This window comes from Rhineura floridana, chromosome 4 (genome assembly GCF_030035675.1).
Source record: "Rhineura floridana isolate rRhiFlo1 chromosome 4, rRhiFlo1.hap2, whole genome shotgun sequence".
NCBI lineage: Eukaryota > Metazoa > Chordata > Lepidosauria > Squamata > Rhineuridae > Rhineura > Rhineura floridana.
This window is the reverse complement of record NC_084483.1, coordinates 175,383,874-175,401,024: the sequence shown is the minus strand read 5'-3', so window position 1 is coordinate 175,401,024 and position 17,151 is coordinate 175,383,874. Positions and strand designations below refer to the sequence as shown.

Genomic DNA, 17,151 nt, shown 5'->3' with positions numbered 1-17,151 from the left:
CCGCTTTTATATACAACTTAGTGGAGGCACTTACCAAGGCATAATTGCATCTGTTTCGAGTTCACCTCCATCTGCACTCAAGCCTCCTCTCTTGTTTCATCACTCTCAGCTCCGGGGTATACCACGGAGCTGCATGAGCTCTACATCGAAGGGGGCGCGCAGGAGCGATCGTGTCAACAGCCCGGGTCATTTCCGTATTCCACAGTTTGACCACGGCCTCGACAGGAGCACTAGTCTTATCAGCCGGAAAATCTCCCAGAGCCTTCTGAAAACCCAGAGGATCCATTAGTCTCCGGGAGCAGACCAACTTAATAGGTCCCCCACCTTTGCAGAGGGAAAGGGTCGCCGTAAGCCTAAATCTCAGCAGGCGGTGATCTGTCCATGACAATGGGGTAGATGAAAAACACCCCACCTGCAGGTCACCATCTCCATGTCCAGTGGCGAAGATCAAATCAAGAGTGTGTCCCGACACATGCGTTGGGGCCAGTAGAAAATTGAGACAGCCCCATTGTTGTCATGGAGGCAATGAAGTCCTGAGCTGCCCCAGATAAGACAGCCTCGGCATGGATGTTGAAATCCCCCAGTACCAAAAGTCTAGGGGATCCCAACAGCACCTCCGAGACTATCTCTGTCAGCTCAGCTAGGGAAGCTGTTGGGCAGCAAGGTGGGCGGTACACCAACAGAATTCCCAATCTGTCTCGCTGGCCCAACACAAGGTGGAGACACTCCAGACCAGTCACCGTCTGGACAGGGTGCCTAGTGAGAAGAAAAGAACTCTTATAGACCACGGCGACCCCCCCCTCCCCGGCCCTCGGATCTACCACAGTGCTGCACCGTGTACCCGGGTGGGCAAAGCTGGGAAAGAGCAACTCCTCCCTGCTCCCCCACCCAGGTCTCGGTTATACATGCCAGATTAAAGAAGGCAAGGATGCAAAATACTGTGTACTTGTTTTAAAGCATCACTTCTGTGGGAAAGCTGAATGTCATGGTATGACTTTGGTTTGAGGTATAAAACCCAAAGGTATAAATGTAGATCATTTGCTTCCTCTCTCACATATTGAACTCTATGTCCTTCGAATGCAAGCTGAAGGAAATGTGCATTTAAAAAAATATATGTGCAGCTCTAGTGGTGGTTAAGCAATTTCCTGTTAATGTCTGAGCACTACTGTAAAACATACACTGGGAGAATAAATTAGCTTAGTGCAGTGTTACATATCAGCCAAGTGAAGCCTGCAAATCTACTTCTATATCTGCTGCCCACAGGAAAGAGCTAGCAGCTTCCTGGAGCAGGGAGGAATAGAAGGCATAGAGTTGAACAGGTTTGTTGAGACAGTGCTTTTTGTGGGGAAGAGGGAATAAAACTCAGACTGGCATATTTTATTTAAAATATTTTTAAACTTGCCCTTCGTTACCAAAGTGATCCTAGGTTTGGGTACAATAAACTTAGGTAATGTCTTTAAACTCCACCATCTTTCTCCATCACTGGGGGCACAGGTGTCCTTGGTGGCTAGGGGTGCCTTTTACCAGCTTTGGCTGGTAAGACTGCGATAGCCATTCTTGCATCTGGACAGCTTGACTACCATTGTCCATGCATTGGTAACCTTAAGGTTGGATTACTGCAATACTCTCTGTGTGGGGCTATCTTTGAAGTTTGTCAGATGCTGCAGCTGGTGCTGATGAACACAGTGGCTAGGTTGCTTGTGGGGGCAAGCTACAGCCAGCATATAACACCTTGCTTGTGGAATTCGTACTGGCTGACAATCTGCTTCCAGGCCAAGTTCAAGGTATTGATACTAACATATAAGGCACTATATACCTCAGGACCAGGTTACTTGAGAGACCACCTTACCACTTATGTACCCCGTAGGTTCCGTGGTTTGTAGGAAGGCTTGGCTGCTTTCAGACATGGAGCTTGTTGTGTTAGTTTAACAGATTAAAATGGTAGCACTTCTGTCCTGGTTTATAAAATTCCTTTCACATTGCAGTATCTGTTGCGTTAAGGAACAGTATCTTGTTCAGCTGATATACCGGCATTTCCTGCAAATGTCTTTCACACTGCTGCAATGAACAATGTCTTGCTTTCGTCCCTCGCCCATTATATAAATCCGCACTGCAGTTCCCACTGTGTAGGAAGTCTAAGATCTCATACTGTTGCCGTGCAACCCCCTCCCTTTAGCATTTGACATTTTAGTTGTATAGACACAATGTGTGTGTGAAATGCTACTGCTACCCGTGCCCACACCAGAATACCAGTACAAATTTAGTCAGGAGAAAAAAGCATGCCTAAAGGGCGGGAACGCTGCTCTTGAAGATGACTCAGAAACTTGAACTGGTCCAAAATGCAGCAGTCACAATACTGACTGGAGTTCCCTTTAGATCTCATATAACTCCTGTTTTAAAACAGCTGCATTGGTTGCCAGTTTGTTTCCAGGACAAGTTCAGGGTGCTCATATTAGTGTTTAAAGCCCTAAACAACTTAGGTCCCAAATATCTGAAAGACCACCTCCTTCCCTACAGACCCTGTCAGGTTTTGAGATCACCAGAGGGGGCCTTTCTGGTAGTTCTGCCACCCTCAGAAATTTGGGGGGGCACAGAGAGGGAGCATTCTCTGTGGCAGCCTCTAAGTTGTAGAACTTCTTCCCTATTGAACTTCCCTCCCCCTCTTCACTGTACTGTTTTAGGCAGATGCTGAAGGTATTTAGGCACCTTTTTATCCTGGCCTTTGACACCTGAAACGTGTATTTTTAGGATCCACCCTATTTTGGGATTTTAGGTTGTTTTTAAATTGTTTTTAATGTTGTATTTTAAAATTGTTGTAACCTACTCTGGGACCTTTGGATGAGGGCTGTAATAAATGATGGTGATGATAATTAAACACATTCATATTATTCTAATCAGAAGCAGTTTCTGAAAAATTGATACTTTGATTCTGAGATTTCTTTTTCCTGTGGGTTTCAAAGTACTAAAGGTTTGCAAGTTTCTCTACTCTTTCACTTGTTAAATTTCCCTTTTTGATTTGGTATGTGAATTTCCAACAATGGATTAGTCTCTTTCACATCATATCGAAAATGGAAGGATATGGAGCAAGAGGATATGAGAGTTGTCCATATGAGTATTGGTTTAACTAGAATTCCTGTAACTAGATTGTTTTGCATACTTTATTTATTTATTTATTATTTGATTTATATTGTGCCCTTCCTCCCAGCAGGAGCCCAGGGTGGCAAACAAAAGCACTAAAAACACTTGAACACATCATTAAAAACAGACTTTAAAATATATTAAAACAAAACAACTTTAAAAAAAATTTTAAAGGTTTAAAATATCTTATTTTAAAAAGGTTTAAGAAGGAAGGTTTAAGAGCACATTAAAAAGCAATTCCAACACAGATGCAGACTGGGATAAGGTCTCAACTTAAAAGGCTCGTTGAAGGAGGAAGGTCTTCAGTAGGTACCAAAAAGCTAACAGAGATGGCGCCTGCCTAATATTTAAGGGGAGCGAATTCCAAAGGATAGGTGCCACTACACTAAAGGTCTGCTTCCTATGTTGTGTGGAACAGACCTCCTGATAAGATGGTATCTGCAGGAGGCCCTCACCTGCAGAGCGCAGCGATCGACTGGGTATATAAGGATAACATGGTCTTTCAAGTATCCTGGTCCCAAGCTGTATAGGGCTTTGTAGATCAAAACTAGAACCTTGAGCTTAGCCCGGTAGGTAATAAGCAGCCAGTGCAATTTTTTCAGTAGCTGGATGACATGGTGGCAATACCCTGCCCCAGTGAGCAGTCTCAATGCTACATTTTGCACCAGCTGCAGCTTCCGGACCAACCTCAAGGGCAGCCCCACATAGAGTGCATTACAGTAATCCAGCCTGGAGGTGACCAGTGCATAGATGACAGTGGTCAGGCTCGTCCAGAAATGGCTGCAGCTATCTTACCAGCCAAAGCTGGTAAAAGGCACTCCTAGCCGTTGAAGTCACCTGGACCTTTAGTGACAAAGATGGATCCAGGAACACCCACAGACTAATGACCTGATCTTTTACCCCCATCCAAAGCAGGCAACTGACCAATTATCCGAACTTGGGAACCACCAACCCACAGTGTCTCCGTCTTGCTAAGATTCAGACTCAGTTTATTGGCCCTCATCCAGCCCACCACGAAGTCCAGGCAGCGATCCAGGGCTTGCAATGCCTCTCCTGATTCAGATATTACAGAGAAATAGAGCTGGGTATTGTCAGTGTAATGCTGACACCTCGCCCCAAATCTGATAACAGCTGCCGTCATATAGATGTTAAACACCATGGGGGACACCCACAGCACAACTGCCAGGGGACCGAAAGGCAATCACCCAATGCTATTCTCTGAAAACAATCTTGGAGATAGGATGGGAACCACTGTAAAACAGTGCCTCTGATACCCATCTTACCAAGTTGGCCCAGAAGGATACTATGGTCAATGGTATGAAAAGCCGCTGAGAGATCAAGTAAGAGGAACAGGGTTGCACTCCCTCTATCCTTCTCCTGATAAAGGGCAACCAAATAATAAATAAATAAATAAATTTAATTTCTGTGTCGCCTATCTGGCCAATGGCCACTCTAGGCGACGTACAACAGTTAAAACATAATATGATAAAATACAATACAATGATACAATATAAAAACAATAGAAGAACAATACAGCAGCAGACAATAATATTAAAACAGGGTAGGAGGCATTCCAATCTTAATAATTAACCCTCCCCGGAAATCCCGAAGGCCTGTTGAAAGAGCCAGGTCTTTAAGGCTGTACGAAATGTATTTAGGGAAGAGGCATGCCGGAGATCTTGTGGGAGGGAGTTCCAGAGGGTGGGGGCCACCACTGAGAATGCCCTCTCTCTAGTACCCGCCAGTCTAGCTGTTTTTGTCGGCAGGATTGAGAGAAGGCCCTGTGTGGCTGATCTTGTCAAGGCCAATTCAGTCCCATAATCAGGCCTGAACCCAGACTGGAATGGGTCAAGATAATCTGTTTCATGCAAGAGTACTTGCAATTGCTACACCACAACTCTCTCAATCACCTTCCATAAGAAGGGTGTGTTTGCAACCAGTCAATAATTGTCGCAAATCAATGGATCCAGGGTGGGCTTTTTCAGGAATGGTTGGATCACCACCTCTTTCAGGGCAGCTGGAATCACTCCCTCCCGCAACGATGCGTTGACCACACCCTGGATCCACTAACTCAAACCCCCTCAGCAAGCTGTAATAAGCCAAGTAGGGCAACGGTCGAGAGGATACATTGCTGGCCACATGATTGCAAGCACCTTGTCCATGTCATCAGGCCACATCAACTGAAATTGTTCCCAAGAAGTTGCCGCAGACATTGCACTGGACACCTCACTGGGGACTGGAGTAGATGTGAATGAGTCATCAAGATTGCTACCAAGGTGAACAACTTTACCCTCTAAGTGCCTTGCAAACAATTCACAGTGGGCCTCACTGGACAACTACTTGAGGACGCTATGGTGGCAGAGAAGTCAAGGTTATGATGTTTTTCTTGTGCCCAATCAGCTTCACAGCACTTGCGCTCTAGCCATTGTCCAGCCTGTTTCATTGCCCTTAGCTCACTGGTGTACCAAGGTGCAAACCGGGCTCCACAGTGCCGGAGAGGGCACTCAGGGGCAACCAGTGGCGTCACTAGGGTTGGTGTCACCTGGTGCGGTAACTCATGGTGTCACCCCCATGGACCTCCTCCCATATTAGACCATACAGAATCCTTAGTAATGTTTTTTGTACTAATGTTACTCGTAAATCGTAATTCCCATATATCACTGAATGTAATGGCAATAGTAGTGACATAAACAACTAGCAAAATTAAAATTACACCTTTAAATTACAATATCATACGCACAGCTAAAATTCTTGCTCTTATTACTAATGGGAGTTAATTATCTTGCATATGCCCATAGTAAATTTTCAGATACTTTCAGACCCTCAGCAATTTTCAAGTGGTCTATGTAGAAGAAAGGTTTGGGAACCCCTGGAATAAGACACCTGCTTATGTCCCTATGCTGCTCTCTCCCCTCATTTAGGTGCCTGGGATGCATGCGTGTGGACACACCTCCTTACAATTATGGAAAGTGCTTCTTAATAATAAGTCTCCAGACACAAAGTTACATAGGTATTTATCAGTTATTTAGTAGAAAATTCAGAGCTGCAGGGTCCCTTCATGATAGTTACAGCCGCATACACCCTTTTTTGCTCCTGGATTAAGAATGAGATCTTTGTTAATGCATTCTCTCACAACAACAAACATCTCTAGGAGCCAATCAGCATGAAAGTGGAGAGCGTTAGCAACTGAGAAGAGTCTTCTCAGTGGCTGACTCACCTCCTTTCACTCTGATTGGCTCCAATCTGCAGAAAAGGCAAGGAAGCATATTAGAAGACTCTTCTCAGTGACTAACACACTCCCTTTTCATGCTGACTGTAGGATGCTTGGAGACATAGGGACCCTGCTCCCAAAAAAGCAGAGGCACTAAGATCCCCTGGGTGACTACCCTCCTGGTGCTTATGGACATGACCGTAATATATTTTGTGACGTGCAAGTTCGATATTATTTATAAAGTGTGTTTAGGATTACACTGATGGCATTCCCAAATATGTACTTTCACACAGACTTTGGTTTTCCATAACACAATGTTTGTCCAAGCCTCCACACTTGGGGGGGCACTACTTGCACACCCCTTCCATAAGCACATCAAAGTTGGATACACACCTGAACCAAGACCCAGACAAAAGGGCACTCAAAGCAAAAAGGTAATTATAGTGGCTGAGTAGATCTTGTACAGTGGTTATACTGACTGGGCAGCCACTGTCCTTCATATTTTACAAAATACTTTTTCCTATACAAAGATTAAATTTCTGTGTATGAAAAAGTAATATATGAAGTGGTCTCAATAGTGAGAAAAGTAAACAAGTGAATGGTGATCCAAATGTTTTTCATTCTCACGTTATGAAGCTAGCTGCCAGATGATGTATCACCTTCCCTACGCATGCAGCGTAGACTGAAAAAACAGCACCCAAGCCACCATTCAATACGTGCACGTGTTCTTTCAGACATGAATCTACAGGTCTCAAAAAGTAATGTGTGACAAAGTCCTCAAACACCTTATAACATGCCTCAAACATGGTCTCTTGTTCTATCAGCATGCCTTCACACCATCACTTTGCCAAAACGTAAGGATAGGTAAATTGCTTTTAGGGAGGTTCACAATTATGATTTCCTATTTATTTAATCTAAAAATATTTAAAATACATAAAAACAGCCAGGGGAAGATATTGGAGAAATATAAAATAAATACAAATAAAAAAGGGGGGGGGGAGGTGAAGAGACCTTAAATGTGCTACTCACCATCTCTCAGCCTATCCTCCCCTCAGGATGAAAACAATGGAGAACCATGACCACCCCAAGGAAGAAGGGCACACTTAAAATGTAGAGGAAAAAATCATCTACAACCATAGTGTGAAATCAAATACTTATTGGGACACAGTATGAAGAAATATTTATATAAACATGACTCTCAAATATGTTTATGAATTACACAATCTGTAAATATATTTATAGTGCAATCCGATGTTTGTTTACTCAGAAGCAAGTCCCAATGTATTCAATGGGGCTTACTCAAACTGGGAAGTGTGCAGAGAACTACAGCCTCAAGTGATAAGGAACTTGTTCTTTCAACTTGTTCTTTTAAATTGAGACCTTATCCAAGTCTGAGTCTGTGTTGGAATTGCTTTTTAATATGTTTTTAAGCCTTTTTTTTAAAAAAATGTTTTTTTAAAGCTTTAAAAAAATATTTTCAAAGATGTTTTAATATATTTTAAAGTCTGTTTTTATGATGTTTTAAAGTGCTTTTAGTTCTTTTAGTGCTTTTGTTTGCCGCCCTGGGCTCCTACTGGGAGGAAGGGCAGGATATAAATCAAATAATAAATAAATAAACTTCATTCACCCAACCCAAAATTCAGAATCATGTCTCTTTAGGCTGTTTTCCAACTGTTTATTCTTGCTTTATGGTTATTGGATTTTTAATGGCTTTATTTCTTGTTGTGAGCTGCCTTGGTTTCCAACCCTACCTCACAGGGTCGTTGGAAAGACTACACACACACACTGCAGATGTATAAATACATACAGCCCATATAATAGTTTATTGTCAAACCAGTTGGTCATTGCAGAAAAATCAGTATTAGTTTTTAAAAAATTAGTATTCGTTTCCTACAGAATAAAAACTGTAATACCTAAGTAAGCCCTGCCTACTTGCTTTAAAATAGGACTGGAGGAGGGGGGGGACAGAAAGACAACACAAACACAATTCCATTACATTCACTCCAAAGTCCCATTGATTTTCAGCACATTCATAACCATGTCTACTCAAAAGCAAATCCTATTGAATTCAATGGGATTTACTCTGGAGATATGGGATTAGCAATGCTTTTACCCCCACAAAAGCAAGTATTGGGAAGGTTTTGAAAACACTACACACAAGAGGGGAAAAAACTGAAATGTATATACTTACCCAATTTATGAGATTTTCAGATAAACGGGGGGGGCACCATTTTCTGGCCTTGCAATGAGGTTTACTAGACACTGCCACAGGTCAAACAAACACTTCACTGATTGGCTGCAATCCTGAACGGGCGGGGTTAAAGCTACAAAGTGCTATACAGTAGTTTAAAAAAAGATTTAACGGGGCGGCTGACGTTTTTATGTATATCTTGAGAACTGGACCACCTAGAAACTTTTTTTTTAAATTAAAGCTGAGAATCACCCCCCTTTGATGGTGTCACCTGGTGTGGTCCGCACCCCCCTAGTGACACCACTGGGGGGCGGCTGACGTTTTTATGTATATCTCGAGAACTGGACCACCTAGAAACTTTTTTTTAAAATTAAAGCTGAGAGTCACCCCCCTCTGATGGTGTCACCTGGTGCGGTCTGCCCCCCCCACACCCCCCTAGTGATGCCACTGAGAGGCAGCCTCAGCATGGACATTGAAATCACCCAGGACTATCATTCTGGTCTCCTCCAGTGCCACAGCCGAGATGGCCTCTGCTAGCTCAGTCACAGAAGCTGCTGGGCAGCAGCAATCCTAGTTTACTGTCTCCTTGGCTCGACACCAGGTGCAGGTCCTCACAGCCAGCTCCAAGACAGAGTGGTTTCCTGGTGTCAGAGATGGAAGTTCTGTAGACCACAGAAACTCCTCCCACCCCTGGTCTCTGGTCCCTGCAGCCTGTGCTGGTGTTGCACCGAGTATCCAGGTGGGCAGAGCTGGGTCGGATCAACTCCTCCCAGCTCACCCACCCAGGTCTTGGTAATGCACACCAAATCGGCACTTTCATCCACAATCAAATCATGGATTAGTGTGGTCTTATTGTGAACCGATGTGGCGTTAAACACACACAGGCCAGTGAGCACAGCAGATGAGCAACAAGAAACCCAGTGAACAAAACAAGTAGGATGAAACCTTAATGAATACCAAAGGTAAAAATAAAAAATTAAGGTGAATGTAGCAGTATAAATCCTGAAAATATTTATTATAATAAGGTAAAATAAACCAAGAATGCATCAATATAACAGAATATATCTGAACTCAAACATGAAGAATTTTTTACAAAAATATATGTCAAGAACAATATATAAATGTGAATATTGTGTCTGATACGGAACAAGATTGGTAGGAGAAATCAAATTCTAATGTGGTGAGGATGTTTTCAAGGTGGTCCAGCCAGACGCGTTTCGACACAAAATGTCTTTTTCAATGGCCTTAAAGATAGAACAGCACAATATAATTTATGTCTTAATATAAAAAAATATTTTTATAGAAAAAATCTAATATAATATAAAATATACATACTATAAAACTGGCTCACAACATGAATCAAATATAATTCAGTATGCAATGAATTCTGTAAAATATATAGATATACACATAAATAAAAGAAATAATACAAAGAAATATCACAGAATTTTTTACACATAAAAAAGAAAGAATTATTATTTTTAAAAAACTTACATTGCAATTAATGCTTTCAACACATTGTCCTTGTCCACAAAATTTTTTTTTTTTAAATAAGGGTTTGGCAAAGTTGATGCTCTTTTTATACAAGTTAAAGGCAGGAGGCCTAATTACTAAACACCAGTACATCCGTGTGGGTTTTCTTAAAGAAATATAACAAAGGGTAATACTGCATACTGAATTTTTTTTAAAAAAACCAAACAAGTGCTAAGTATAATGCATACATCAATTATATTACTGCTTTAATACTATGTCATGAAATTGTAATCATCTTATATGAAAAAGAAAAATTGATAAACATAGAATGAATTATTACAAGACAGGTAGCCAACTAATTTCTTCATTGAGACCATATGCACTTATAGTTTTTAAAGTATGGATCCAAAATAACTCCCTTAACAGAAAATTATTCAAATTTTTACCTATTCCTTTACCTTTTTCTATAATCCAAAATTTTAAATCAAATTCTGAATATTCACATTTATATATTGTTCTTGACATATATTTTTGTAAAAAATTCTTCATGTTTGAGTTCAGATATATTCTGTTATATTGATGCATTCTTGGTTTATTTTACCTTATTATAATAAATATTTTCAGGATTTATACTGCTACATTCACCTTAATTTTTTATTTTTTATTTCAACAAGAAACTCATCCATGAGAGGAGTAGGAACGAGGAACAAGGCGTAGATAGCCTTGCCCTCGTCTTCTGTGGTAGTTTACCACCTCCCCATGACTATACATCCCTCTACCCATGATCATTGAAATAGGGGTGGCAACACCCATGTTTCTCCTTACTAAGACACCTCCTAAACACCTGATATGGATCCAACAAGAGCCCACCAACAAAAGCTACCTGAACCAGTTATCCCAGTAGGCCTCTGAGACAATTGGGAATAGCCAGACCCACTCAATATCTTTCACACAGGGCAGATCTACTCCCCCCCCCCCGGTCTCACACCCAGGGAGGGCCAGCCTTCTGCCAGTTGCAGACTCTCACTCTGAAGGCATCTGGCGACTCTCCTATCATTCAGTTCACTGCACAGGCTCTCACCCTGCGCAGGAACTACACATGCACCATACGCCCTTCCCACTACCAATCTCCTCTTTTGTTGTTGTTATCTGCCTTCAACTATGACTTATAGTGAACCTATGAGTCAGCGATCTCCAACAACATCTGTTGTGAACCACCCTGTTAAGATCTTGTAAGTTCAGGTCTGTGGCTTCCTTTATGGAATCTATCCATTGCTTGTTTGGCCTTCCTCTTTTTCTACTCCCTTCTGTTTTTCCCAGCATTATGGTCTTTTCTAGTGAATCATGTCTTCTCATTATGTGTCCAAAGTATGATAACCTCAGTTTCATCATTTTAGCTTTTAATGGTAGTTCTGTTTTAATTTGTTCTAACACCCAATTATTTGTCTTTTTCGCAGTCCATGGTATGTGCAAAGCTCTCCTCCAACAGCACATTTCAAATGAGTTGATTTTTCTCATACCCGCTTTTTTCACTGTCCAACTTTCACATCCATACATAGAGATCAGGAATACCATGGTCTGAATGATACTGACTTTAGTGTTCAATGATACATCTTTGCATTTGAGGATCTTTTTTGGTTCTTTCACAGCTGCCCTTCCCAATCCTAGCTTTCTTCTGATTTCTTGACTATTGTCTCCATTTTAGTTCATGACTGTGCCAAGGTATTGATAATTCTTGACCAGTTCAGTGTCCTCATTGTCAACTGTAAAGTTATATAAACCTTCTGTTGACATTACTTTTGTCTTTTTGATGTTCAGCTGTAGTCCTGCTTTTGTGCTTTCCTCTTTAACTTTCATCAGAATTCATTTTAAATCATTACTGGTTTCTGCTAGTAGTATGGTATCGTCTGCATATCTTAAATTAAAGTGAAGGGTGCTAAGAGTTGCTAGGAGATGCCCTGTTCCCCTCACAGACCTTCAATCAGAGCCTGACTGTTAAACCCCAGGATTCTCTGAGGGAAGCCATGACTGTCTCATGTGAAATCAAAGTCTGGTGTGGGTGTGGCCCCCTGATTAGCCAAGCCCAGCAGCTGTGAGGCTTTTAGAACACTGACAGTTGGTTCTTACTGAGCATGCCCTGCGTTATCATAGGGTCCCAGCCAAAATTTCTTAAATTAATTAAAAATCAGCCAGGCATTTTTTAACTTTTAAACTGCAGAAGATGGAGGTCAGAGTATGGGGCAAGGTCAGTGTTAGGATTACAGGTACTTTGTGAACACGGCTGATCTTTAATGAATTTCAACTGATAATGAGAACTCTCCAAGAAAAAAGTCCAAAAGGGCTTTGGCGTGTTTTCTCTCTTTTTAGATTTGAACTCTCTATTCTCTCTGACTGTTTTGTGTATCACCATGAAAATTGAGAGCGTTGTTAAGCAAGTGTTTCTGAGTTCAGAACTATATGTTTTGTAAGATTTTGTTTTGAAATGAGCTTAGGGGAAGCATCAGAATGGCATGGGGGGTATTTTCAATTTAACATCGCGGAATGTGAAAAATCCACGCTGGCTATAGTGTACAGCCACTCTTGTGGCTGTATAATATGAAACCGCTGGGAGAGGTCATCAGGAGATTTGGAGTACAATGTCATCAATATGCTGAAGACACTCAGCTCTATCTCTCCCTACCACCTGATTGCAGGGAGGGAGTGCTCATCCTAAACCCGTGCCTGGAGGCTGTGAAGGGCTGGATGTGGGCTAACAAACTGAAACTTAATCCAGACAAGACAGAATTACTGCTGGTCAAGGGAAAAACTGCACCAGGGATGGGGTTGCAACCTGTTCTGGATGGGGTTGCACTTCCCTTGAAGGAGCAGGTCCACAGTTTGGGAGTCCTCCTGGGTCCTGCCCTGCTCTTGAATCTCAGGTGGCTGAGGTATCCAGGAGTGCTTTTAGCCAATTCAAACTGGTCAACCAGCTGCGTCCGTTCCTGGAGGCAGTTGACTTGGCCACAGTGACACATGCATTGGTGACATCGAAGCTTGATTACTGTAACGCAATCTATGTGGGGCTGCCTTTGAAAACGGTTCGGAAATTGCAGTTGGTTCAAAATGCAGCAGCCAGAAGTTAACTGGAGCACGGCTCAGGGAGCATATCACCTCTGTGCTTTATCGACTCCACTGACTCCCAACTTGTTTCCGGGCCCAATTCAAAGTGCTGGTTCTGACCTTTAAAGCCCTAAATGGCCTTGGACCAATATACCTGAGGGACCACCTACGCCCGTATGTACCCGTCCAGGATTTAAGATCATCTGCCTCTGGTCTCCTCTGTGTGCCTGGAATAAAAGATGTTAGACTGACAGGCATGCGGGAGAGAGCTTTTTACCCCAAGAAGTCTGCTCTGCTCCCTCCCTGTTGGTTTTCCGGAGACTTCTGAAAATGATCTTGTTCCGGAGAGCCTTTGGAAGGGACTGAAGTAGAGACTGACACTGATTTTATGCCTTTTACGTTAAATTTTACCTTTGTAGTCCCTTTAGTACCACTCCCTATATATATGTATATATGTGTGTGTATATAGAGAATTTTATGTATTTTAATTGTATTTTATGTATTTTAATTTATTTTAATGTTTTTGTGATTTTACTGTTTACAATTTTATTATGTATGTGTTTGATTTTATTTTTGTAAGCCGCCCTGAGTGCCCTATTATAGGGTAGAAGGGCAGGATAGAAATATTTAAAAATAAATAAAATAAATAAAAAAACCTGGGTAAGCATTATGCACCCAGAACCTCTTAATGCTTGGAGAATGGGGAAGTGATAAAATTATGTTCTCACCTAGCATCTCTTTCTTCATTTTTGTATTTGTAGTTCTATACCTATGGCCTCTGAAGACGTTGCAGGCAACATACGAAATTTCTACATTCGGCAGAATTCTACCAATGCAGTTTCTCTAGACTTTGAGCCTGATGCTGACTATCAGTTTGTGGAAATCTTAGAAGACCGATACAGATGTGCCTATTGCCATCTAGTCCTTCACAATCCTTATCAGACAGGATGCGGACACAGATTTTGTCAGCGTTGCATAGTGTCTCTGAGGTAAGATGTTGTCCCATCTCTTTGGATTTGAATATAACTCTCCATTTCCTCCCTAAAATCTGTGTAAATTGTGAGAGCACTGAGTTGAAAGGCAGGAGATCTTGAGCTCCCCCACCCCTTCGCCGGCCACTTTGACAGGTAGATGGAACTGCCCATCTGTCAGTCATCTGACATCACCATGATGTCAGATGACCCGGCTTCAAAGGAAATAATCAGGAGTGTGCTCTAATTGCACTCATGATTCTTTCCTTTCATCCTTCTTCGTGGCCCAGCTTGAATCCAGGCTGCAAAGGAAAATTCTTGCTGAAAGCTCTAAAGACCAACTTCACAAGCAATGTGAACAGCACATTTCTAGCATCCTAACGTATGTTACAGTTTTCCTTTTGTTTTTCAGTATAGCTTACTTGGTGCCCTTTCATGGGGAAGCAGCCTTTTTAATTCAGATTTATTTGATTATTTTTAATTCTAATGGACATATGAGGCATGATCTGTACAAAATTAAAACATTTTAAAGTCCCATTGACTTTAAACATGTACTTCACATAAAACAATTAGGGCTTAGATGTACTTCCATGTCCATGTGTGTGTTGGTTGTGTTGTGCTGTGTTGTGAACTTAAAGATGCATATGCATATTGTTGTAGCTTCCCATAGAGAAACAGCTTTCTGGGAAGTGCTATTCCCAGTGCTTGAAAAATTAAAGCAGTGGTATTTAGAGCACAAAAACATTGCAGGCTTGGTAGAGAAGAGATGTAGAAAAGTAAACACAAAACTTAATCTCTCTTGCAAAACCACCCTTTTGATTCATCTAAGTTTCTAAGTTTCACTTCAGATTTGAATTGGTTCTCTTCTCTGAAACGCCCACCCAGTTATCTGCAGAGTGAAATTGATACGCTGTGATTCCAAACTGACAGTTACCATTCAATCTTATGCATGTCTGCTTGGAAGTAATTCCCATTTATTTCAATGAGGCTTACTCCCAGGTAAGGGGGTATAGACTTGCAGTCTAAGACTGCGGTACTGTGCACATACATTTACATGGTAATAAGATCCTCTGAACACAGTGGGACTGAATAAACATGCATAGGATTGTGCTGTCTGGATTTTTAGACATATAGATGAGAAAGTAATATTTAATGTACCCCTTCCTGGGATCACTTGTGTGATGAAGGACAGGTTTAAAATGAAATAAGAAGTAGCCCTTGCTTAATTACTCACTAGATTCCTTTTTTTAACATCTGACACAGGGTGAGGAACATGTGGCGCTCCATGTATTGTTGGACGACAATCCCCATAATTCCTGACCATGGCCATGCTGGCTAGGGCTGATGGGAGTTGGAGTCCAACAACTTCAAGAGGGCCACAGGCTCTCCTTCTCTGGTATAACAGGAGTGTTTTGACGTCATGCTGATGTTTAGTAGTTTTTCTACTTTTTTACATAGTTCATAGGGTTGTATTCAACTAAGTCATATTCAGACTAGACCCATTGAAATTAATGAACCTAAATTAGTCATGTCTGTTAACTTCAATTAGTCTGAGTAGGACTAGCATTGAATACCACCCTTAGAATTTTTGTGTGCTCCTAAATTATATGTACGTTATTACTTATGATCAATTAAGCTACTTGTTAGGTTGCTGGCTTTGTTAATTTAATTTCCTCTTGTTATCTCTGTTTGGCAACATGACAACAGGGCTTCTGTTTAAAGAGGTGCTGCAAGTACAGCCAACAGAATATGGAATCATTTAAAATGGGTGAGGTGGAGTTTTTGAGAAACAGGTGTGCTGATACCAGCAGGTCTATTATGCAGCAAGATGAAGGATTTTAAATAACTCTTTGTTGTGATAAAACTGAATTTTTTTATCACAATTCCCTCATCTTAATAGGCAAGTAATTTCAATCCTTTCCCCCAGTGGATTTTTTAACAAACCAAATGTAACCTTTGATCTCTTTAGAGAACGGAATTCAGTGCCCACCTGTCCTGTGGACAAAGAAATAATAAAACTATCCGAGGTAAGAAAATAAGTTCTGTTTACATTATTTTGTGGGGGAAGTCAATCAATGAAACATTGTGTATGCAGTATTTTTTATATATATATTGTGTGCAATATTTTTTGTATGTAGGTGAAGAATCAGTGGAAGTTTGGAGAAGTGTTGGAAATTTTTAAAACAGATTTTAAAAATAATTCCATTTTATCAAAATGTAAAAACAAACTCAGAAATCCAAAACTTTCAGAAATGGCTGGATCTGTTTCCCCACTCCTTAAGGGAAAGTGAGCTTCACGATTGTGAAGCAAGTTCATAACTCCAGCCAGCAATTGCTGTTCAGATTTGACATCCTTCTGCCACAGTCAAGAGCCTCTTGGCTGATCTTTATGGTTCTGATCTATATCATGAGGCAAGAAGTTACCACTAAAAGTATATAGTGCCCAAAGCCATTCAGGATTTATAGCTCAAAGCCACCTCTTTGACTCATGCCCAGAAGAAAAAATTGGCAGCTACTGCAGCTTCTGGCACAGAGGAAGTGGGTTATCTCTGTGACCCTTTTCCACAGTAGTCTTGTTTTGAGATTACGTATGACTGTTGCCAGAGATTTGAGGCATGTATGACTGTTGCCAGAGATGATTTAGAGAAAGATTAAAATCTTCTTACCAGGGCAATCAGCGAAAGGTGCTTCTAGCCGTTTCTGTGAACTGAGATTCTTGGAGCAGTTGTAGATTGAAGAGAGTTCAAAGACTGGAAACCTTAATAACCAGAGAAGATAGAACTGTATATGGAACCTGTTATGGATATTCTGTGTGTTAAGAGAAGGAAAGGTGAGATTCCTTCATCACCACCATCCCTCTTATTCAAGAGATTTGTGTACATTATAATTCAAGGGGTTTTTATACATCATATGCTTATGACTCATTGCTGTTACTCCCTTAGTCTAGAGACTTCAAGAATATGAAATTAGTACTAGCTTCACTCTCCAAACTACAACATGGATGCTTGCTTAGCACACAATATTCCCTGAAGCGAGCCTGGCTTCTTATTACATTTTTAAAAAGTGTA

General features: G+C 41.3%; 1 protein-coding gene across 7 annotated transcripts in view; it reads left to right on the top strand.

Annotated features, from left to right (window-relative positions):
* TRAF5 (TNF receptor associated factor 5) overlaps window positions 1-17,151 on the top strand; it is a 69,871-nt gene that overhangs the window by 30,668 nt on the left and 22,052 nt on the right. For all 7 annotated transcript variants that reach the window (XM_061625280.1, XM_061625278.1, XM_061625279.1 and 4 more), the window contains 2 exons: window positions 13,874-14,101; window positions 16,053-16,110. In XM_061625280.1, the coding sequence (XP_061481264.1) occupies window positions 13,884-14,101; window positions 16,053-16,110 (276 nt within the window). In that variant the 5' untranslated portion in view covers window positions 13,874-13,883. The remainder of the gene's footprint in view (window positions 1-13,873; window positions 14,102-16,052; window positions 16,111-17,151) is intronic.